General features: G+C 39.9%; 1 protein-coding gene and 1 long non-coding RNA gene across 3 annotated transcripts in view; both read left to right on the top strand.

Annotated features, from left to right (window-relative positions):
- LOC116581878 overlaps positions 1–24,115 on the top strand; it is a 1,012,116-nt gene that overhangs the window by 446,593 nt on the left and 541,408 nt on the right. The gene's annotated exons all lie outside the window — the stretch shown is intronic.
- Positions 19,499–20,178, top strand: LOC116581877 (fatty acid-binding protein 5-like). Its single transcript, XM_032329178.1, has one exon. The coding sequence runs from the start codon at positions 19,616–19,618 to the stop codon at positions 19,955–19,957; it is 342 nt and encodes a 113-aa protein (XP_032185069.1). The 5' UTR covers positions 19,499–19,615; the 3' UTR covers positions 19,958–20,178.

The raw sequence follows: 24,115 nt of genomic DNA, 5'->3' as shown, positions 1-24,115 counted from the left end.
TACTCTAGAACATTCCTTTAAAGTCTTCCTCTTACTTAACCATGAAGTATATATTGTGACAGTTTTATTATCCTAATACTTTTAGCAATTGGGATTATCCCATTGATATCCATATTTATTTGGCTTAATGTCTACTATCTAAAACATACATGAGAATCTAATCTACTTCAGTAGGAGTTTGAGCACCGATTTTTTTTTTTTTTTTTAGGTTTTATTTATTTGAGAGAGAGACTGAGTGGGGAGACAGGCAGAGGGGTAGGGAGAAGCAGGCTCCCCGCAGCAGGAAGCCAGATGTGGGGTTTGGTCCCGAGACTATGGGATCATGACCTGAGTTGAAGGCAGACACTTAACTGAGTCACGTAGGGGTCCCAAGTGCAGATATATTATTACTAATTGATTTATCCTTCTTCCTTTGGCAAATTTCCAGTCCTTACATACATAGCAACGTTGCACATAAAGCCCATTTTTGTAGAATTCACAAGCAAGTAGAATTGATAAAATGGTTATATAAATAGTTTAATAGAAGGAGAAAAATAATATAGACAGTAAGAAATGTCAAGAATTAAGGGATGATGAAATATCTTGTTCCCATCTGGTATTCTTCTAGTCCTTGTCTTTGACTTTGATACCATTTGTTAGGAATAAAGAGTCCTTTCTGATCTAGCTGCAGTGCACCTGGCTGGCAGGCCTCTTACCATTCTGGTCTTTATCCAGACGATTTGCATGCCCTTATTCCTGAAACAAGTTAGCTCACTCCTTGTGCAGGCACTGCTAACCATTTGTTTCTACACCAGCATTGAGAACTCATCTCTGAACGACTTGATAGTGTAATTTAGACAAAAACAGTTATTGTGAAATCAGAAGCTTCCCATCTTGACAAAGACAGTGAATTGTGACCCTGTAGAATCATAAACTATTGTTTCTTCAGTTCCAGTACTGTCTTCTTGAATCCCCTAGGAGCTTCCTGCTGACTTTAGAAATTTGAAAATTTGGAAACACCAGGAGGTAGGGTTTATGAGACAGGCCAGCTGGTTTTGAAGAGCCAGATGCTCTAACTACTTCTATGCCTCTTAAGACAAGGCTGATGATGCTACATCCCAGAGTGCTGCCAGCCACATGTGGGTTATGAATAAAGTAGACCTCATGGGATAGGGTCCAGAAGAGTGTCAACTTTAAGTATGGTATTAAAGGTATAATGCATGAAAATGAAATCTACAAATGGAGTCACTTACAGAGCCTTACTTTGACAGTGCTTTTATTTTTATTTTTTTTAAAGATTTTTATTTATTTATTTGAGAGAGTGAGAGCATGACAGAACACAAGGAGGGGAGGCAGACTCCCCGCTGAGCAGGAAGCCCTATGTGGGACTCGTTCCAGGGACTCCAGAATCATGACCTGAGCCAAAGGCAGTTGCTTAACCAACTGAGCCACCCAGGGACCCAAGTTCTTTTAGACCAACCCATGCTTTCTCTTGCGTCAGTTTCCCAACTGAAGTGGTAGACTGTGTGCCCTTAGTTTGTAGCTGGAGAAAATGGGGCCTTGGGGAGGTCAGTTCTCCCCCAAACAGCGCAGTTAGGAAATCATAGAACTAAAACTGAAATCCAGGTAAGGCTAATTCTAGAACCAGTGATCTCAGGGATGTGTCATATTGCACAGAGCAGTTGACATTTTCCAAGAACCCGCTAATGATTGCAGCCAAATGTATTTCAAAAATGCTTTTTGAACTATCTTTAAACCAATGTAAACTCTTCTTTTTGGAGATTAATGGATGGAAGGATTCTGGAGTATGGTGTTAAAAGGACACAGGATACAGCACTTTAAAAAAAGAGCAATTCTAAAAATTTCATTTGAGCTTAGGAGAATCAATTTTTTTTTCCAGCTTATGACTGTTGCACTACTGCTGAAAAGTAGTATTTTAAATTGACTAATTATCTGGATTGTTTTTTTTTAAGTATGGCAAAGGGAAAGGAAAATGTTCATTGAACTTTATAGAGTCAACTTTCATTAAACACACAAGTATTGGGCATCTATCTGTATGGCAGGTACTGGAGATACAAACATGAGTACGTCCCATCGCTTCCATTAAGTGGAGAGAAGAGATAAGCAAATAATGAGATGAGCCCAGTGGCGAAGTTAGCACTGCCTGCCAATGGAATGTTCAGCGCCCAATGTCAGTGTAGACGAAGAACAAAGTAGTGGAATAGGAAAAGGCCAGAGAAAGCTTCTGTGAGGCAAGATGTTGTAAAAATCCAGTAGGAGTTAGTGGGAGTCAAGTGGTAGAATCCCAGGCACAGAGAAGGATGGTGAGCACTAGGTACATGGTGCTTTCCAAAACTGCAGAATGTCTAGAGAATAGTTGCAAAGTTTGGGAGCGGAGAGGACATGCGTTAAAACTGAGACGGGTTTTGATTTGTATTTCCCTGATGCCGAGTGATAGGGAGCTCTTTTTCATGTGTCTGTTGGCCATCTGGATGTCTTCTTTGCAGAAATGTCTGTTCATCAGGAAAGACAAATCAAAACCACAATGAGATATCACCTCACACCAGTCAGAATGGCTAAAGTTAACAAGTCAGATAATGACAGATGCTGGTGAGGATGCGGAGAGAGGGGAACCCTCCTACACTGTCGGTGGGAATGCAAGCTGGTGCAGCCACTCTGGAAAACAGCATGGAGGTTCCTCAAAATGTTGAAAATAGAACTGTCCTATGACCCAGCAATTGCACTACTGGGTATTTACCCTAAAGATAAAAACGTAGTGATCCGAAGGGGCACGTGCACCTGAATGTTTATAGCAGCAATGTCCACAATAGCCAAACTATGGAAAGAACCTAGATGTCCATCAACAGATGAATGGATAAAGATGTGGTATATATACACAATGGAATACTATGCAGCCATCAAAAGAAATGAAATCTTGCCATTTACGACAACGTGGATGGAACTAGAGCATATCATGCTTAGCGAAATAAGTCAATCGGAGAAAGACAACTATGATATGATCTCCCTGTTATGAGGAAGTGGAGATGCAACATGGGGGGTTAAGGGGGTAGGAGAAGAATAAATGAAACAAGATGGGATTGGGAGGGAGACAAACCATTAGTGACTCTTAATCACACAAAACAAACTGAGGGTTGCTGGGGGGAGGGGTGTTAGGAGAGGGGAGTGGGGTTATGGACATTGGGGAGGGTATGTGCTCTGGTGAGTGCTGTGAAGTATGTAAACCTGTCGATTCACAGACCTGTACCCCTGGGGATAAAAATATATTATATGTTTATAAAAAAAAAAAAAAAAAAAAAAAAAAAACTGAGACGGGTAAGGTAACCTGGAGGGCAATGCATTTGGTGCCGCCTATGGTGTTGAGCAGTTGCAATTTTATCCTGCGGACAAGAAGAGTTACAGAAGATTTTAAACATGCTGGGACATGCCCAGATTTCTAATTTGGAAGGATCATCTCTGGCCATAGCCTCAGCCTGGAGAAGTGTTGGAGGCAGGTATTAATGCAGGTTCCCATACCTATCACCCACACTGGTGAGTGCAGCATGGCAGAATGGTCCCATAGCTGTTGAGAAGGAAAGGGTACTTATTTATTTATTTTTTTATTTTCTTGTCCTAATGGGTAGAAAACCATATTTTTTTCCAAAGTAAACAATATTCCATGCCCAAACCTTGGTGAAAGCAATACTGGATACATACGGAAGAACTTGGCATTAACCGTTAGCGTTCATAGTCCTCGAGTTAAAGCAGTCGCTACAGTTTCACTCCCAGAGAATCAGCCCGCTGGAAGACAAGTTCTTCTGTGAAGCATCACTTCTCACCGCGAAGCCCTAGGGTTCCTCCATCTCCTGTCAGGGAATCTTGAGGCTCGAAGCTGTATCCAGTGAAACCGCGAAGACGGGATTTGCCTTTTTCATCCACTAGAGTCCAGCGAGTTTATGAGACGCTGTATGATTGTGGTATCCCAAGGGAAAAAATTGGATTGGAAAAAATACAAAATAATGGCATTCTCTTCACTATGTTGAACTTGAAAAATATTACTTTGTCATGAACATTTGTCAGCATGTCTAAGGTTATTTGTAATTCAGGTTAATATTTTTAATCGTCTCAATTTTAGTCTTTAGTAATACATACAATAGCTATAACCCACATAAGCATAAGCTTTTGAGGTTGTCCATTTTAAGAGCAAAAAAAGATGAAAATAAGACCCATTTGACACCAGAATGTTTGAAAAACGGTTGTATTACATGTAAGTAATGATAATAGCTAGCATTTAGTGTTAACAACATGTTAGGCAGTGACCTACGTGCTTTTGTATGCATTAATTGATTTAATTTTCCTATCAGACTTAAGCAAACATTTTACTCTTGTCAGTCCTGTTGTGCACACGGAGAAAATGAGGCACAAAAAGATTGTAGTCATTGTTCCAGCGTCATTAGGCCGTTGCCTTTAATATGCACTTAACCACTGCCTTTTACAGAAAAAAAAATGGTCCACTCCATTTAAAATGCAATTTTTGGTATTATGTAAATGAAATCTTTTAAAATATTTTTGTAAAATATTAAGATGCAATATACTTAATCTATGAGATATTCTATTTCTACCCAGAAGAGTAGGTATTGTGTACACTAACCCAAAGTGTAATTAATTCTATTCAATAGTGATTGGGCTGGTTGATATGTAGATCTTAGATTATGTTGAAACTAATTATTAATAGCACTATTCTTTCCTCAAGCTCATATCTGACAAGTAAATGGGACAGCATATACATATATATATATATATATATATATATATATATATATAGTTTTCTGTAATTGAGATAAATGTCATACTACCTGCATCATAGTTAGACAGTATTGCATGGAGATTATATGCCTGGCCTTTGAAGTCAGAAAGTAATATCAAAATTCTCATTTGGAAATTTACTCATGTGTTTGTTTTTTTTTTTTTTTTTTTTTTGGCAAGTTAAGCTCCGTAAGCCTCAATTTTCACATCTATTAAACCTCACCTGGTATGGTGAGGTTTAAATAAGATACTGTCGATAAATCAGGGTACAATATTTGCACATAATTACATGTTCAGGAAAGGTTGATTATTGTTATCATATAGATAAGATCTTCTTAGAGGACAGAAGCTATTATCCAGAAAAAATGTTACAGGTGATGCATATATCAGGCATGCATGTATATTCTGTTCATAAATAAAAGTGAACAGAGCCCTTGAGCTGGACTGTCTTTACAATATTGATTGCATATAAAGCATCGAGACTAAAAGTAAATTAATATTTAGGTGTCACTTAAAAAGGAATTTAGTTCACAAGTAAATGGATAAAGTTTCTACCATTTACTCTTTTCTCTGTTGAAAAATCTCTGTCCCCTCAATTTTTTATTTTTGACAGTCATTTCCGAGTGGCATATCATGGGTAGATCTAAGTGGAAAAATTTTTATCTGGCAAAATGCCTTTAAGCAGAATAATCCATGGGTGTAAAAAGCCTGAAAGATTAATTTAGGAATGGTTGTTAGTATTTTTTTCTTTTGACTTCATGTAGAATGTTTGTGATAAGTCATAATTCATAACACGTTTAAATTCATGGATTTACACAAGCCCTTTCTCTTGGGTAAGTCCTTTTGTGGGTGCATCTGCCAACGAAGCAAGGACAAAGGCAGCCGTGTCGGGTTCTTGAGCAGGGGAGTCGTGATAAACGTGGGGTTCTGTGTGCCCCTGCAGCCAGCAGGGTGGACAGGCAGGGAAAGACAGGAGGCCAAGAAGACAGCTAGAAGGCTCTCCTGGTCATCTGGGGTAAAGAAGTCCACCCTTAACCTGGCAAGCTAGGAAGAAGTGCATCCAAGAGCATCTGCAAAAGGGAGGGCTCAAAAAAGAGTGCTCTGGTCTGATAAGACCAGGGTTGCCAGTGGTTCCAAGTTTCTCGGAATCACCAGTCACCCCAGTGCCTTGTGGGTAGCCCTGAGGAAGGATCTAGCCATGGCGGGGGTGGAGAATGAATTCAGCAGTGGACAAGAGTTTGAGTTCAAAGCCATAGCAACAAATTAAATACTTCATATTAAGTTGTGAATGAGGACCTCGTGTGAAAAAGTCAGTATTGGAGACTCAAGTCCCTTCAGGCAGAGGCACCGTGATTGAAGTCACCAGAATGAATGATTGCCCCTGAGTTGAGGAAGCGAATTGGAGAGCTGAGAATGGACCGCTCTCAGATACCCGGTGCCTGTAAGTCAGGTTGTATCAGCATCTCATACCATGCCAGGGCACGCCTGTTGTACAGAGCTCCGTGCCGGAATCTAGTTTCAGTGGATTTGATTTGTCATATCGTGGGGGTGGGGGGAAGGGCACAGGGTTATTAAACATGTGAGGGCTATATTCTCAAGAAATAAACATGAGCTTGGAATGAACCTATACTTCACCATTCATATCTTTATCATCTCTCTGGATGCGATGGTCTTCACTGTAATTATAGCATGTTTTTGGCATTATAAAAAGTAGCCCCGTCCCCCTGCTAGAAATAACTAGCACATTCTCCTATTGGGATAGGGCTAAGAATGGCAGCTTCTGACAGTGGGAACTGTAAATAATGGGCTTCACTGTTTATTTGTTGAATTGTCTAAGAAGAAAGAATGACAAGTAGGTCTATAACACACTTAACCCAACAGCCCAGTACCGGCACTCACCTTATGTGGCCAATGTTTAATGATACTGGGTATTTATGAGGCATTTTAACCTTGGTTATTTTTAACTGTGAAATACCTAGATCATATTATACATAAGAAATATTGACGAGGAATCAAATTTATGGAGAGAAATATCACCCTTCGAGTTGAAAAATTGACCACTACTAGAATATAATTTCTGAAAATGCAGCCTGAAGGCAATTCACTGGCGGGTAATTTTTCAGCGCAGAAGGCAAGTTTTCACAGGATGCTGACAGTCTCTCTCTCCCTCTGTCTTTCTTTCCTTCTCTTTCTCTCTCTCTCCCCCTCTCCCTTTGAACCTCTGAGGGATATTTTTGTTCTAAATATGCCTCACTCTATTATTCCCTAAGATACCTTCTTTAATTCCTATGATCCTATGACTCAAGGCATAATTAATGCCTGGTATCATAAACAATGATAGTAGGCAAAATGTTGAAATGATTAATATGCAAAGCAATAGAAACATTATAAATCTGATTTTGATCACTAATGACAGATACATGCACTATTTTATAGACTGCTTAATGGGCTTCCTAAATAATTTCCTGGTTCCTAGATTTTCTCCTTCCTGAAGGATCCAAGCACTGCTGTCAGACTTTTCTTTCCAATACATGACACTGGCCATATCACGGAGATCGAAAACCTTCACGGAGTCCTACTGTGTTTTGAATAAAATTGAAAATTCTTTGGCATTCAGGATGCTCTAGTCCCAATATCTGTATCTTAATTATTTCCCTTAAACAGTATACTAGTTCTCCCCTCTGCATATTTGCTCGCTGTGATCATTTTAATATTAGATTTTATAACATTGTAGCCAAAGGTGAAATTCAGCCGAAGCATCCGGTAGGAGCAGTTTTTTAATATTCACTGTTGTACGAAGTTTTCAGTTTCAGGCATTTTTTTTAGATTCATGGAAGGAACACATGCTTTCACGGAATAAAAAGGGAAAAGAGAAGAGAGATTCGTGGGGAAGAGAGGAAGGGGAAAAAGAAAAAGAAAAAAAAGAGAGAGATCTACCCCTTTATTTACTTACAAAATAATTATGCTACAAATCTAATCTACAAATGCGTGATCACCACGCATTACTGAATCAGTTGCCCATACATCTTGACAAGCCTGTGTTACTTAATATGTCTGTAATGAATATAGCTATTATTTTAGACTACAGGCAACACCAGTGTTTTCTGTGGAGATGGGTATGAAAATCTACGGGTCACCCAGACTGATGCTGAGTCAGCAGAAGGCTTTCCGATGAGTCTGTAGATGGCTCCCTACCCTCCACCCCAGGGAGCTTGTCTCCACAGTCCAACTCTCTGCTACGGGCCACTCCCTCTCGGGCTGAAAACAACACTTACGTCATTCTTCTTGCTACCAAATCTATCCTTTAGCCTCGTCACATAATGCAATTTATTTCTTTCCTTTTTAAAGACACTAATGGAACTGTTATCTCTGCCTTCTACTAGTGCATGAACTCCTCAGTGCTGTGCTACCTGGTTTCCTCACTTCATCCCAATATTTCTTTGCAGCTGTTATCGACTTAAAATTCAGAAACCCACCGAACGTTCTTTTAGTCCCTAAATTTACTTCTCTTGACTTCTAGCTCCTTTATAATAGTTCTTCTGTCTAGCTGAGAGACACTGACTGAATGTTTTTTCCCTAAGTGTTCATTAAATGCCCTGTTTCATGACTTCCTAATTTTTGACCTTACATAAATTCCCTAGCTATCTGAGCCTATATTTTCTTGCCTGTATAATGGGGATGTTGATAGGGCTTACCTCGATGAGATGATCCCTGCATAGAACTTGTGTAATTTAGAACCCAGTAAACATTCTGTAAAAATAGAAACATTGCTATCAGGGCCACCTATTTGGCTCAGTGGGTTAAGCCTCTGCCTTCAGCTCAGGTCATGGTGTCAGGGTCCTGGGATCGAGCCCCGCATCAGGCTCTCTGCTCAGCGGGGAGCCTGCTTCCCCCCTCTCTCTGCCTGCCTCTCTGCCTGCTTGTGATCTCTCTCTGTCAAATAAATAAAATATTTTAAAAAAATTTTTAAAAAGGATAGAAACGTGCTATCAGAAGCATGTAAAGTGAGGATCAATGGGTGTTTAACTGAAGATCTTATTATGGGGATTACGTGGATCTTTTCTCGGCTCTGGAGGCCGTGTTGGTTGAGAAGAGACACAGTTGGGCAGGTGGGCAAGTCTTTTTCTCTAGAGTTGCTGTGAAGAAGCAACGCTGAATGTTAGAATTCAAATATTTTTTGAAACTGCTCTTGAAAGTATGGTATCTGATTGGGTCTTTTTTTCCCCTGCATACCACACTACAAGTGAAAGAAAGAAAGAAAAGAGGAATATTTTGAGTAATTCACTGCCATACATTTTTTTTTAAGATTTTATTTATTTATTTGATAGAGATCACTAGTAGGCAGAGAGGCAGGCAAAGAGAGAGAGAGGAGGAAGCAGGCTCCCTGCTGAGTGGAGAGCCCGATGCGGGCCTTGATCTCAGGACCCTGGGATCATGACCTGAGCTGAAGGCAGAGGCTTTAACCCACTGAGCCACCCAGGTGCCCCACTGCCATAAATTTTTAAGGTGAATTTATACAGTTAGGCTTAGGATAGAATTATATTTTTATATTAATTTCTAGGCTCGGGTATGATGTAAAACGTTTTGATTAGGGCCTCGTTTTCTGAATTGACCCCAGTTACTTATCCATTAATTAATTTATCCCAAAATACTTTTTAAGCATGTACTATGGATTTGGTGCTGTGTTAAGTGCTTTCATTATTTTTTTTTTAAAGATTTTATTTATTTATTTGACAGAGAGAAATTACAAGTACACTGAGAGGCAGGCAGAGAGAGAGAGAAGGAAGCAGGCTCCCTGCTGAGCAGAGAGCCCGATGCGGGACTCGATCCCAGGACCCTGAGATCATGACCTGAGCCGAAGGCAGCGGCTTAACCCACTGAGCCACCCAGGCGCCCCTCATTATTTTTTTTAACTCTTATCTAAATGTTTAAAAAAATTTATTTATTTGAGAGAGAGAGCGCACAGGAGAGTATGGGCAGAGGGAGGGGCAGAGGCAGAAGCAGACTCCATGCCGAGTAGGGAGCCCACAGCGGGGCTTGATCTGGAGACTCAGGATCGTGACCTGAACCAAAGGCAGATGCTCAACTGACTGAGCCACCCAGGCGCCCCTGTTACATGCTTTTTCACCACAACGGCAAACAGGCTCCTTCTCTGAGAGCTTACCATCTCTAAGTAACTTCTCAACTTACATACAGCTTGCCATGTAGAATGACACGGAACATTTCTTGAAAGCCAACTGAGAAAGGTTCTGTGCTTTTCTTTTTCAAAGAAAAAATTCTTTTTCTTTTCTTGTACTATATAATTTTCACAAATACCACTATTGCTTTCAGTGTTCAGATACATCCAAATAATGTCAATTAGTTCGGAAACAGAGGAAACATTGCCTTTTTTTCTTACTTACAAATTTGATTTTGAACAATATATTTAGACTCATAACCTGACATAAATATGCCTTTAATTTTCTCATCAATCTAGTAAAAATGCCCTAATATCTATATTATATTGTGTTTTATAATGCCTATTCTAGGTTTGGCAGGGAAAAGATTGATTTTGAGTATAAATTCTGACCATAAATGAGCTTACATGAGTTAAGTTGCCAATCACTCAGCAGAAAACAGCATATATGAGTAGAATATACCGAAGTCTATACGTACAAACAGTAAAACCAGGCTTGTAAACTTCATGATTCCGTTAGTCCCAAATGCTGCAGTGCAAGATGGGAAAAGAGGTTTATATGAATGTGTAGCTGCCCTTTCTGAGCTACAAGTTCACAATCTATTGTTTTTTTTTTCTGTTCCGATGATGTTACTGTAGCCTCTAAACCATGAAGCACACGTACATTTAAAATAAGTTTCTAAATATTATGATAAAAACAAGGAACAAGCTGTTATTCACTTAATATCACATTGTTTATAAGGTTGGTGGGTCGGAGGCGGAATTTTCTAAAGCATTCATAAGGTTGACGTATGTCCTCAGTTCTAGCCCAAAATGTGTTGCATACAGTAAAAAACCTTTTCCAGGGCTGAGGCTGATGCTTTCCAAACATACATCTCTCCAATCTGCTTAAGATGTTCCTATGGAACCCAGCTTTATTTTTTCATCCATTTGCATTTTTCGATGTGTTTCTCTCCTGCTCAGGTTATTAGATTTGGCGGCTGCACGGTCTAGATAGCGAGCCCCGCTGTACATAGGTGCCTTCATGGAAATCACCTGGGGCCGAGAGTTCCGCTTTTCTCCCCTTATCGTATCTGGAACACAGATTTGCTCTGCTCGTCCTATTTTGGCATCTGTGAATCACCGTCATGTTGTCATATTCGCAGTTACAAAGTGGCCGATGGGAAAGGAACCAACAACTTGAGGCACTTTCAATTAAAAAAAAAGAAAAAAGAAAAAAGAAAAAAAAGTCTGATTTCAGCATTATACATTGGAAATGCTATTTGGGAAAGCATTTACTTCAGTTTGTCAGATGCTGGCAATAATTTAGTAGGCAATGCCTAATCCTACTTTTTAGAAGAAATGTTTGTATGTGCCGAAGAGTGTAAGAACCAGTAATTACTGGAAGCTACAAGTAAAGTGGCAAGCTTAGGAAACCAGAAGTGAATAATTTTCCATGATATAGTTTTTCAGTAGTACCTACTAATTAAATGGACAGTGAACAAGTCATGTCAATACAAGTGATTTATGATAATTCTCTCAGTCATACTAGTCCCTTGTAATTTGATCCCTTTTCATACATGTACATTTTAAGTGGGCAAAAATGAAAGTAATTTTAAAACTAGATTTCAGAACAAGAGTCCTAGGTAGATCCTGAATTTTTTAAAATAAAAGACCTACATTGTACTTTCCCTTAAAATTTTACTCTATCATAACTATATGCAAAAATACTAAAATACCTTAAAACATAGTGTTCTGTTTTTACTCAGTTGAGTGCAGGCTTCTCAACAAATTAAATTATCATCTTTCTATACATAACACTTTATATATTCTTTAAGAGTGGCTTTTGGGACACCAGGGTGGCTCTTTTGTTAAGCATCTGCCTTCAACTCAGGTCATGATCCCGGAGTCCTAGGATCAAGCTCCGGGAAGGGGGGCGGGGGTGCCTGTTCAGCAAGGAGTCTGCTTCTCCCTCTGCCCCTCCCCCTATCCACTTGTTCTCTCTCTCTCTGTCTCTCTCTCTCAAATAAATAAATAATCTTTTAAAAAATTACTTTTTACCATCTTCATGGAGATAGAGTAAATACACACACACACACACACACACACACACACACACACACTCATATACACAAAACCACTCTACAACTAGCTTCTCACAGCATTTAGTTTCTTTTAATTCAATGCAAACCTTCTGTTCATTTTTATGCATCTTCTCAAAAATTTCCACTGGTAGTTTTAGGCAAGGTTTGTTCTAGTATCTATCTGAATGATATGTGGTGACAAGGTGGCATTGCTAAGGCAAATATACAAGAAAAGCCATTAATTTTCAAGGGAGCATGTGGGTATCTCCTAGTTAGCATTTATAAACATTTTATTTTTTGAATACCAGCTCTGGTGGTGTAGTTTGAAAAGAAATCTCAAAGGACCATAGTCCAACAATTTGGGGAATTCTGCACATTCAAGTTTTATTTGGTTTCATAATGAACATTAGGATTTCTCTGTGAAATCTTTCAATAAAAACATTTTGTGAAAAGGCATTGCCAAATGTAATTGGCCACAGACCGCCCACACTTAACACACAGTACTCCACGGAACACACTGTGTTTGGGAAAATTACCTTAAATGAAGAAACACATTAGGACAGTTTAGAAAGATCCAGGTGTCTTTCAAAGCAGAGGATTGGTGAGCTAGATCCTTACTCTAAAGTGACTGGCTTATTTATTTATGTATGTATGCATGTATGTATGTATGTATTTTTGCCAACCCTGTTCTTCAAAAATGAATCATCACAATAACCTTTATCTTAATTATTGAAACCCCCACCTGTTTTAGTAACAGGGATTTCAGTCCTTTTCAGGGGTTGCCTTCCTCAGTTTTGACCAAGGAATTGTCTGTGTTTCAGTCTTTCCAGCAGGGGTAGCAGGCATGCATCCATGATTTGTGGGGATGTGTGAACTGTTTTGGAGTAACACCCGTATTCAATGATATGATATTTTGAAATAAGACAAAGCTCAATGACCCTAATATAAAGAATTTCTGCAAATGAATATGAAATAGACCAAGAGTCAGAAAAAAAAAAAAAAAAAGCATGCATGGGCAATTTTCAGAAAAGGAAATACAAGTGACCTATGTGAAAATAGTGAACATGAGGTGAATAGTGAACATGAGATACAAATTAGAGCAACAGTGAGAGAACATGTTTTTTAACCCATCAGGTAGTCACCATTAGGAAGCTTTCACATCTAGAGCTGGTGACAATTTAGGGAAATCAACACTCTTCCCTAATGGGGTTATGCATTCTTTAAAAAAATAATTTGTCAAGAGCAATTAAAAAGATGTCTGTACGTCCCTGGACCAGGCACATTTAGCTCGACAGGAGAAAGAAATACGTTTTACACATTCAAAAGGTCTTTTGTGACTGAATTTTTCAAACTTTATAATCTCCTAGCCCCTGGCCATCTGCAAACATGTCGTTACAGAGGCTACTCCTTGATGATGCTCCCTGGCCTCAAGGGTCATAGTTGGATTAGTCATGATGGAGCTGAAAGTCTGTACCAGTTCTACTGTGCGTCGGCTTGACCCCTGGCCAAGCTGTCATTGCTACCAACCTACCTCGTGACAGTCAGACAAGGCTTTCCTTTCCCACTGGCCTTGGGCTCTACTTCAGTGTAGGTCTCTGGGTCTTGGGCAGGGGGGAATCAGACAAAGCTTCCTCTGTCCCTTCCTAAATCTTGAGACTAGAGGTTTTTGGAAACTCATTTGTTTCACACACACATAGCACTGCCTCCCCACATGCTTATAGGATGAGAGTGGCAGACCAGGAACATTCTAATATTGGCTTCCAAGACCTATCTGACTCCTTAAGGTCCTTCCAGACCTGTTTACTGGCCCAGACTCCTTTTACCCCATAATAACGTTCCTCTCAGGAGCATTGCCCTTTTCTGCAGTCTGGCTTTGAGGAGCAGCAACCTTTACCCTCTGTGCCAATTCAAGGGAAGAGCCTTAGCAGCCAGCCTTAGATACACCTGGCCCCTTGGGTTACAAACTTCAATCTCAGCTAATTACATTGAGGAAGGACCGAGCATCAATTCCTATCAATTGTCGGACCCTTGTCCAAGCAAATGTCCTGCCAAGATAATGTAAAATGATAGAAATTTCCAGATTGAGCCTGCCTCATGACTTTCATAGGCTGGTTCTCTTAGACATAGATCTGCCAGTGATTATATTTCTGTCCTTGTTTACCTAATCAAGCTCTTTCATATGAGCCACATATGCTCACTCTCTTCTGCTGGCAACACTTCTAGGATTCCAACCTACCATGCACATCAGGTTTAATTCCTGCCTAATCGTTATCTTTGCTGGATCTTTCTCACTTTCTAATTTTGGAGTCTCCTAGGGTGAGTCTTGTACTCTTATTTTCTTTTTCCATGGTGAGATCAACCATGTTCCTGGTATCAAATCTTGTCATCCTTTTCACATCTAAATGTTGATCTCCTGCCATGCGAGCCTCAGCCCAGAGCAATTTGGCACCACCACCCCCCTTGCTGCATGCTGTTAGGCAGTGCCTGGAGACATGTTTGATTGTTACAACTGGGTAGCCATACACTGTCATCCAGTAGATAAAGGCAAGAGATGTCGTGAACCATCTTACCATGCACACATGCCTAAGACAGCCCCTGCAACGAAGAAATATCCAGCATACATGTGAACAGTGTTGTGCGTGAAAACCCTGTAGCCTGTAGACACTCTCTTCTAGAAACCTGTATGCAACATTACCCCCTTAATGCCACTGTGTTCCTCCCACTTTATATGGCCAAATACAGATCTTTTTTTCCTTTCCCAGTTATAGTTTTCTGCTCTCACTCAATCCCCCTCTTCTTTTTTTTTTCCCCCCCTCTCTTAGGGATTTAGAAAGTACAGGTGTGCAGGGAGGGAGGAGCAGAGGGGGAAAGAGAATCCTAAGCAGGGTCCTCTTTGCATAGAGGCTGATGCAGGGCTCACTGCCCCAAGATCATGATCTGAGTGGAAATCGAGAGTGAGATCCTTAGCAGACTGAGTCACCCAGGCGTTCCTCAATCCCCTTTTCATAGGTGGCAGCATAATTTATCTTGCTTCCCTGAGACCTAGGAATGGTACTGAATTCCTGTCTTGTCCTCAGTCTCACCTCCAATCTGCCAGCAAGTCTGGTGAGTCCGACCTGTAAGCTCGATTCCGGCTTCCTCCATTTCTCTCCATCTTCTTTCTAGCCACCACGCCCAACCCTTCATCCTTTTCGTGTTTGGTCTGTTTCAGTAATGTTTCCACTGCTCCCCTGGCTTCTCTGCGGGACTGTGCTAGCGATTCACAAAGCAGTTGAAGAATGATTGTTAAAAACATAAACTGGATCCTGTCCTTCTTTCTCCCAAACCCCCGTGTTGCCCCTTTATAGTTAAAAGGGGCCCTTTTGGGGCACCTAGGTGGCTCAGTCATTAAGCGTCTGCCTTGGGCTCAGGTCTTGATCCCGGTGTCCTTGGTTCGAGACCCGCGTCGGGCTGCCTGCTTGGCGGGAGGCCTGCTTCTCCTTCTCCCATTCCCTCTCTCGCTGTGTTTCTCTCTGTCAAATAAATAAAATCTTTAAAAAAAAGAAAAGAAAAGTGGCCCTTATGTCAAAAGTCATCCTGTGGGGCGCCTGGGTGGCTCAGTGGGTTAAGCCGCTGCCTTCGGCTCAGGTCATGATCTCGGGGTCCTGGGATCGAGTCCCGCATCGGGCTCTCTGCTCAGCAGGGAGCCTGCTTCCCTCTCTCTCTCTGCCTGCCTCTCCATCTACTTGTGATTTCTCTCTGTCAAATAAATAAATAAAATCTTAAAAAAAAAAAAGTCATCCTGTGTTTCTCAGACCTCATTCACCAGCCTTCTCACTGAGAAAGGTTTTCTCACACATCGCAACACTTTAATCTTCCTTTAGGCTCTCTTTCTTGTGTTTCCTTATTCCTGGTGTTTTCTGCTGCTAGACTCTTTTAGACTTGGACATGCTTGTCCTTCATTCCTATCTTAGATCAAGTCTCCTGTCTTTCCTGCCCCTACGAAACAAAATGGCCTCTCTCTCCCACACTGGCCCTGTGTGCCCCCCTTACTTATTGTAAAGTACTTAAGACTGCTTTGTTCTCTTTAATAGCTTTTTAAATTTAGATGTCACTGACACATAACGTATTAGTTTTTAGTTTAAGATGTAACAATTGGATATTTGTATATCGTGCAAAGATGGTTACACACTAAGTCTAGTCAGCATCCATCACCATACATAGTTGCAAATTACTTTTCTTGGCATGAAAACTTTTAAGATCTACTCTTTGTAAATTTAAAATAATCAACACAGTATTAATTATAGTTACCATGTATATTACATCCCTGTGACATATTTTACAGCCAGAAGTTTGTACTTTTTAACCCCCCACATCTATTTTGACACCTCCCCCCACCCACCCCCAACTTCTAGGAATCACTAATTTGTTCTCTGTATCCACGAACTCAGTCATTATTTATTTTTGGATTTTGGTTTTGTGTTTTTTTTTTTTTTAATTTCATGTGTAAATGAGATCATACAGTATTTGTCTTTCTTTCTCTGTATGACTTCACTTAGCCTGTTGAACTCAAGGTCAATCCTTGTTATCACAAATGGCTCTCTAATGGATTTGTTGTGGGTGAATAATATTCCATTGTATTTATATACATTTTCTTTATCCATTCATCTCTCAGTGGACCCTTCGGTTGTTGCCATATCATGAAAATCATGTTACATTATTACAACGATTGTTACTGTATTTTTATTATCTTATTTTAAATTTTATTTAATTATTAATTTGTAATATCAAATTATTATTTATTATAATCACAATTGTATTTTTATTGTATTATTGTGATAATGTAACATTATTCATGATGTAATTATTGTTACAATTATTAGTACATTACAACAAATTATGCTGTAAATAATGCTGCGGTGAATGTGGCGGTGCACATATTTTTTCAAGTTAATGTTGCGTTTCCTTTGGATAAATACTCAGAGGTGGAGCTGCTGGGTCATATGGGATTGCTGTTTTTCATCTTGTGAGACCCTCTACACTGTTTTCCATAGTAACTGCTTCAACTGACATTCCCAGCAGCAGTGCACCAGTTCTCTTTCCCACACACCCTTTTTGATAATAATCCATTCTAAGTGGTGGGGAGTGGTATCTCATTGTGGTTTGGATTTGCATTTCCCTGATGATTAGCACTGTTGAGGACGTTTTGATGTGCCTGTTAGTTTCTGGGTGGTACCTGCGGAAACAATGCCCATTGAGCTCCTTTGCCTGAGTTTTAGTGAGTTTTTGCTGTTGTTCTTAATATTTATGCATATATTTGTATTTATGTAAGATAATAACTCTTTGTCTGATGTGTCATTTGCAATTATTTGCTCCCACTTGGTAGGTTGATTTTTTTTATTTTGTTGATGGCTTCCTTTGCTATGCAGAGGTTTGATAGATTCCCACTTGGGTTTGTTGTTGTTGTTGTTGTTGTTATTTGTTTGTTTGCCCAATCCAAAAACTCATCTCTAAAATCAGAATCAAGGAGTTCACCATCTCTGCTTTCTTGTAGGATTTTAATAGTGTCAGGTCTTACATTCAAGTATTCAGTTCATTTTGACTTGCTTTTTGTGTATGCTATAAGATAGTGGTCCAATATAATTTATTTGCATGTTGCTGTCCAGTTTTCCCACCACTGTTGATTGAAGAGACTGTCTTTTCCCTGTTGTATATTCTTAGCTCTTTGCTATAAATAAATTGAACATATGCGTGGGTTTGCTTGTGGGCTCTCCATTCTGTTTCATTGATCTATGTGTCTGTTTTTATGTCAATAGCATAGTGTTTTGATTTTACAACTTTGTAATATAGTTTGAAGTCAGAGAGCATGACACCTCCAGCTTTGTTCTCTCTCAAGATTGTGTTGGCTCTTCTGTGTCTTTTATGACTTGTTCATTACATCATTCTCAGGGCACTCAAGTTTTGATGATGGGGTAGCCCTGTGTTTCACTTTAGTTTGTACTCAAAAAATATTGGTTACATTGACGAGGCTCTTTCAGCAATGCAAATAATTAGAAATGAGCCATTAGCTGTTAGAAAGCCTAATACTAAAGCTTAGTAGAAAGGCAAGAGTTCATAGTTCTGTTAAAAAGATTGCTATATGACAAGGTGATCCCATGTAAGATCCTACAGCATGGGGAATTCTTTCCAGAAGTTTGTTTTTCTGACAAAAGTGATTCCCCACTTCACACCTTGTAACTGTCTCAGAAATAATCCTATGTTTCCCAATACTGTATCTATTCTTATTTATATTCCAACTAGATCACTGGTTGCTTAAGGGTAAGGATTCTTGTTTATCTTTGTATCATTTGTCACCAAATGTCAGACCTAAACAAACAGACAAAACGTGGAGGTTTTCCTGTTTATATGGCCAACATCGTTCAGATTTTGAGCATGGTATTTATGATAAACATTTGCTACTCATATTGTTTCTTACTATCTGATTTTGTTCTGAGTGTAGGATAGTTGAGGCAATATGCTATTTATACTAGCAAAGCTGAAGCTTCTATAATACCAACTGGTAATTACTATACTAAACAGTAGAACAATAGGTTGATCAGTTCATTATGAAAGCTAACATATATTGAGGGCTGATTATGTGCCAAGCTATATTCTAAATGCTTTATTATGTATTAACCCATTGAATTCTCAAAATATCCACAGGAGGTGGTGATAACTATTTTCCTTCTTTTACACTGAAAGACATTATGCCAGAGAGAGTTAAGTAACTTGCTGAAGTTCACACTGTAAGAAATATTGAGGTCCCTTTGAACCCAGGCAGTGTGACTGCAAAGTTAACACCTTTAATCTCTATCCATTCACTTTTGATAAATACTATGTAATTGAATCCAAAGGGCTTTATACCTTTAAAGTATCAAAATTCTTTCTTCCTTAATGCAACTTTTTAAAAATTCCACAAGCGGATTTATTGCTATATACACTATACAATTAAATATGTCTCAACCCTTCACTAACTTCAGTGATAAATATTTCTGCTTTGTTGTATGCATGGCCAATTCTTTTCTTATCCTCTTTGAAAACGCAAGACTTCAGATGAAAACACTAACATATCTCTGCATAGTAGAGTGGGGGAGGGTGAAAACCAGGAAAACAAATTGCTCTAACAATGTATCTTGGCAGCACAATGGTCCGTTTCTAGCAAAGAGGAAATAGACATGACATGACATGCTCTGATTTGAGATAATCTTTTACGTTTGGTGATGATTAACAATCCTAATAAATCAATACCAGCAAAGTTTAAGAATGGAAAGATAACAAAAACCCCTTTAATTGTCCTTTCCATTTAAAGGATGCATTTGTTTTCTATAACCACAAGGAGGGGTACTCATTTTCATGAAAGGTTTAAGATTCCACCTTTTCAGTAGCAAAAAATTCACTTGACAACCAAAATGCACAAATAAAAACCTTCATTAAAAGAATATGAGAGGCAAGCCAAGCTCCCAACGCCCCGTTCTGCTCTGTTCACTCGGCCCACCCGCCCGCGCCCACCATGGCCACCATTCAGCCGCTGGTAGGAAGATGATGCTTAGTGGAGACCAAGGGCTTTGATGAATACATGAAGGAAGCAGGAGTGGGAATGGCTCTGCGAAAAGTGGGTGCAATGGCCAAACCAGATTGTATCGTCTCTTCTGATGGCAAAAACCTCACCATAAAAACAGAGAGCACTTTGAAAACAGCCCAGTTTTTATGTAACCTGGGAGAGAAGCTTGAAGAAACTACAGCTGATGGCAGAAAAACTCAGACGGTCTGCAGCTTCACAGATGGCGCGTTGGTTCAACATCAGGAATGGGAAGGGAAGGAAAGCACAATCCCCCAAAAATTGGAAAATGGGAAATTAGTGGTGGAATGCATCATGAACAATGCCACCTGCACTCGGGTCTATGAAAAAGTCGAGTAAAAATTCCTTCATCGTTTTGGATAGGAATTAGCGGTGAGGATGAATAAGCTCAGTTCAATGAGCAAATCTCCATACTGCTTTTTTCTTTTTTTTCCATTACTGTGTTCAGTTATCTTTATCACAAACAGTTTACATGCAACTATTTCAAAGTGTTGATTTAATTAGGATCATCCCTTTGGTTAGTAAATAAATGTGTTTGTGCTAAAAGAAAAAAAAAAAAAGAATATGAGAAGCCAGTCTGAAACAGAAATGATTTTTTTTTTTTTTTTCCCCTAGAGTAAATGTCTTCCTAGAGCTGGTTCAACATTAAGGACCATGTGGTCTCTTTTCCTGTTCTGTATCCAGTGTCCCTAGCAGCATAGACATGAACATGGTTTTGGTTTCCTAACTAAGTGAAATCAATGTAGAATGGTGGAGCAGAGCTGCACAACCATAGACACACACACACACACACACACAGCCCTCTCTATCTGTCTACCTAAGATTTTATTTATTTATCTATTTATTTTTGTCTAGGTGGTTGCCGGTCAATAATGAGGTTTCAAAGGGTCTGTGCCAAGTCAGCTAAAACATTCATTTGAGGGATTTCTGCTTTTATTGACTAAATCTTTTTTTTTTTTTTTAAAGATTTTATTTATTTATATGACAGAGAGAGATCACAGTAGACAGAGAGGCAGGCCGAGAGAGAGAGAAGCAGGCTCCCTGCTGAGCAGAGAGCCCGATGTGGGACTCGATCCCAGGACCCTGGGATCATGACCTGAGCCGAAGGCAGCGGCCCAACGCACCGAGCCACCCAGGCGCCCCTTATTGACTAAATCTTAACTCTATAGTATTTCAGCTAATCGAAGAGATAGGTACATAGGCATCGTAAGTGAAGAAACCGTGGTTATTTAGGCCTGAATTTACAATGCCGCAGAGCTAGTTCTACAAGGGGGATGGAATTCAGAGTCAAATAAATTAAAATAAAACCCTTCTTTGACCACAAAGTCGCTGTTTGACCTTTAGAGTTCAACTTTCTTCGTTTTGATTTCTTCAGTTACAAATTTAGAGCACTACATCTCGAAGTGTTGAGTTGCCTACTGGATTTTTCGGTTGAACTTCAAAACTCTGAAGCTTTAAAAATCTGAAAACTTACTGTCTTCTCTTCTCATTCTCCACTTTTATTTTTAATTTCTTTTGGGATCACTAATTTGTCAACTGGTGTTTTAGTCCCTCAAGCCAAACATTGAAAAGATACTCTGTAACATTTGTCTCCAGGTGGGTCATTCCCACAGGAGGAATTCTAGCTCTTAAGTACCTTGGAAATCTCATCCTTTCTTTAACTCTTCACTGTCTTTGTCCCAGTTAAATCTGTCACCATTTCAGTTTTAAATTACTGCGCCAACGTCTCTTAGCAGGTCTGTTTCATGCCACTGTAACCATCGTTCCTACTGCTATGTGGATTATCAAAACCAAAAATATGTTATCCACGTTCCTTTTTAAGTTCATTTATATCCTTCAGTTCAAAAAAGTAGACTCATCTTAGCACGGCATAAGGATCTGGGACCTTTAGCATTATGTCCTGTCTTCCTCTAAAGGCTTCCTCCAATTTCTAATTAGTCCAGACTGATCTACTTAGTAATACTCTAGGCTGTCAGGTTTCCCATGTCTTTAGCCTTTATCTGTCGGTTTGCCACTATCTGATTAAATCCCATTCAGTCTTGAAGATTCATACTATCACTTCAACCCACAAAAAAGGAAAATATATATGACCTGGCTAAGCCAGGGTGCAAGTGCCTCTCTCTCTTTCTCCCCTCCCTCCCACCTTCTGTCTGTCTCTTTCTGTGTGTGTGTGTGTGTGTTTAAAGACTTTTAAAAAAAAATGTATTTGACAGACAGAGATCAGAAGTAGGCAGAGAGAGAGGGAAGCAGGCTCCCGGCTCAGCAGAGAGCCCAATGCAGGGCTCCATCCCAGAACTCTGAGACCATGACCTGCGCCAAAGGCAGAGGCTTAACCCACGGAGCCACCAGGTGCCCCTCTTTCTGTGTGTTTGTATGTGTGTGTAGATGTTACACACGCACATAAAAGAAGACGAGCTCAACCAGAGTACTAAACACAGAAAAAGAAAGGTGGCCTGTTTCAAGGACCCAGACGTCCATATGTTTACTTTTGTTCTTACCTGTCTCTCTGGACAATAAAGTTGAAAGCTAATTGTCCGACAGCAAGTCCACTCTTCTTGGACTAAAATTGTGCTTGCACCTCACACCGAAATATTATTGAAGAGGATGTTTTGTGGATCTGGCTAGAGGGTGGGAAGGTCTTAGAGATGCTGAAGTCCATTCTACGGTCCTTCTAACCAGTCCATGATCAGTACATTGGAACAGAGGAACCCTTGTCAGTGGTTGCAGTCCTGGCTTGGGAATAAGCTGACAAATGCGAAAGTGTTGATGGCAAAGAGGAACTCATCCAGAGGCTGCAAAGTGGCAGTTTCTGGCTTGCGCAGAAATTAGCCCAGTGAGCGTTTAATTGGTGGCTGTGATTTGGCTGTGGTCCAGCTGTTGATAACCTTGTAAGTTTATTGGATGTTGTTTTGATTTTTAGATGTTTATAGATTTTTTTTTATCGTTGTTTGGTATAGGAAAACAATAGTTCTGAGGCAACATCACATTCTACTTCATGTAACGTGTTGCACGAGTAACCCTCAGCTTTGAAAGCTCAGAAACCGCTTGCATGTTGTCCCCTCAGTTAAACTTGAACAGCCTTAGACTTGTTACCACCCATAGCAGTGCTGACTTTCCCTCCGTGGGGTGGTGGACCAGATGCCTGGATTTGCTCAGACCAATCCTGCATTGCATGTCCTGTACGGACAGCTAGTCTGCTTACTGCCTTCTTTTAGTTTCACAGTCTCCCAGTTAGATGACAAATGTTATGTTTACTTTATCCGTAGGGGAGCTTAGCAGAGCTTAACACTTCTCCTGTAATACCTAAAAAAGGGAACACTGAGCAAACCACAATTCCTAGATTGTAAGAGTGACCCAGTTCAGCATTTGTGGGAAGACTTTCAGGAAGGAATGTTTGAGATCTACAAGTTAGGTCTAGAGTTACATGAAGGGTTTCATCTGCTTGCACATTTGCCAAGGTCCCAAGACCTTGAGACCAGAGACCAAAAGAGGGGAGGCTAATTTGAGGAAGAGGGAAAAAAAGCCCATGGCTGTAGCATGAGGAGACAGGAACCTGATGTGAAAAATTAGACCAGGGAAGTCAGTAGGATTCAGAACAAGCCTTAGAAGTCATGCCAAGGATTTTCAAATTTGCTCTATGAGTGGTAACAACAAAAAGTATTTTTAAGTAAGCGCTGAGACTTGCTTATACCTACTTCTTTACTTTTCTTTCTTTTTTTTAAGGAATACTCTGGCGCATATGTGGATAACGGATTGGGGTTGGGGTAAATTGCATGAAAAGCAATAGAATTGTGGAAGCCCTTCAGCAAGCTAAAGTGGTGGCGTCATGAGAAATTATGGAAACTGATCTATGGGGGTAGTTAGTGGGGGAAGCGAACTATTTATTTTTTTAAAAGTTAGCAGAACTACGATTGATCATACTTTTTATCCTGAATGCTTCTGTTTATATCAAAAGAAAGAGACATCTGGAAATCATGCCTATGGACAGTATGTAAGGTGAAACTTTAGGTTAATTCTTTCATTTACTCTTAATCAGTTTTGCCCTTAATTGGTGTGAGGGCTCCTTCAGAGAAGGGACTTGGCCCCATGCTGCCATAGGGCCACCACAGCGACAGGAGAAAAAGCAGGGGGCCAGCCGGGAGAGGTCTTCCCAGGAGAACAGCCTACCTGCAAGAGACTGTACTCTGTCCATCTCTGAGCATTCCGCCCCCTTTCTAATTCTTATGACAGAGTCCGTCTTGGGACTACACTGAGAAGTCATTTCTCTGTCCTGACAATTTCACACCCAAGTGAACTCAGATGAATTTACAACAGGAGCTACCTCTGTTTACAAATTAGTATCAAAATGTTCATCAGTTTTGCAAGGCTTTACATTTTACTTGTTCTGAGGCTACAATAAAACTCCGTTTTAAAGTATTTCATGTAAATTGAGGCATCTGGATATTTACATTGGTGACATATGTAGACAGTTGGGAATGAAATGTGTCAAAGAAGCAG

Source organism: Mustela erminea, chromosome 21, assembly GCF_009829155.1.
Source record: "Mustela erminea isolate mMusErm1 chromosome 21, mMusErm1.Pri, whole genome shotgun sequence".
In the NCBI taxonomy this organism is placed as follows: domain Eukaryota; kingdom Metazoa; phylum Chordata; class Mammalia; order Carnivora; family Mustelidae; genus Mustela; species Mustela erminea.
Note: the sequence above shows the minus strand (reverse complement) of the source record. Positions and strands in the feature narration are given on the sequence as shown.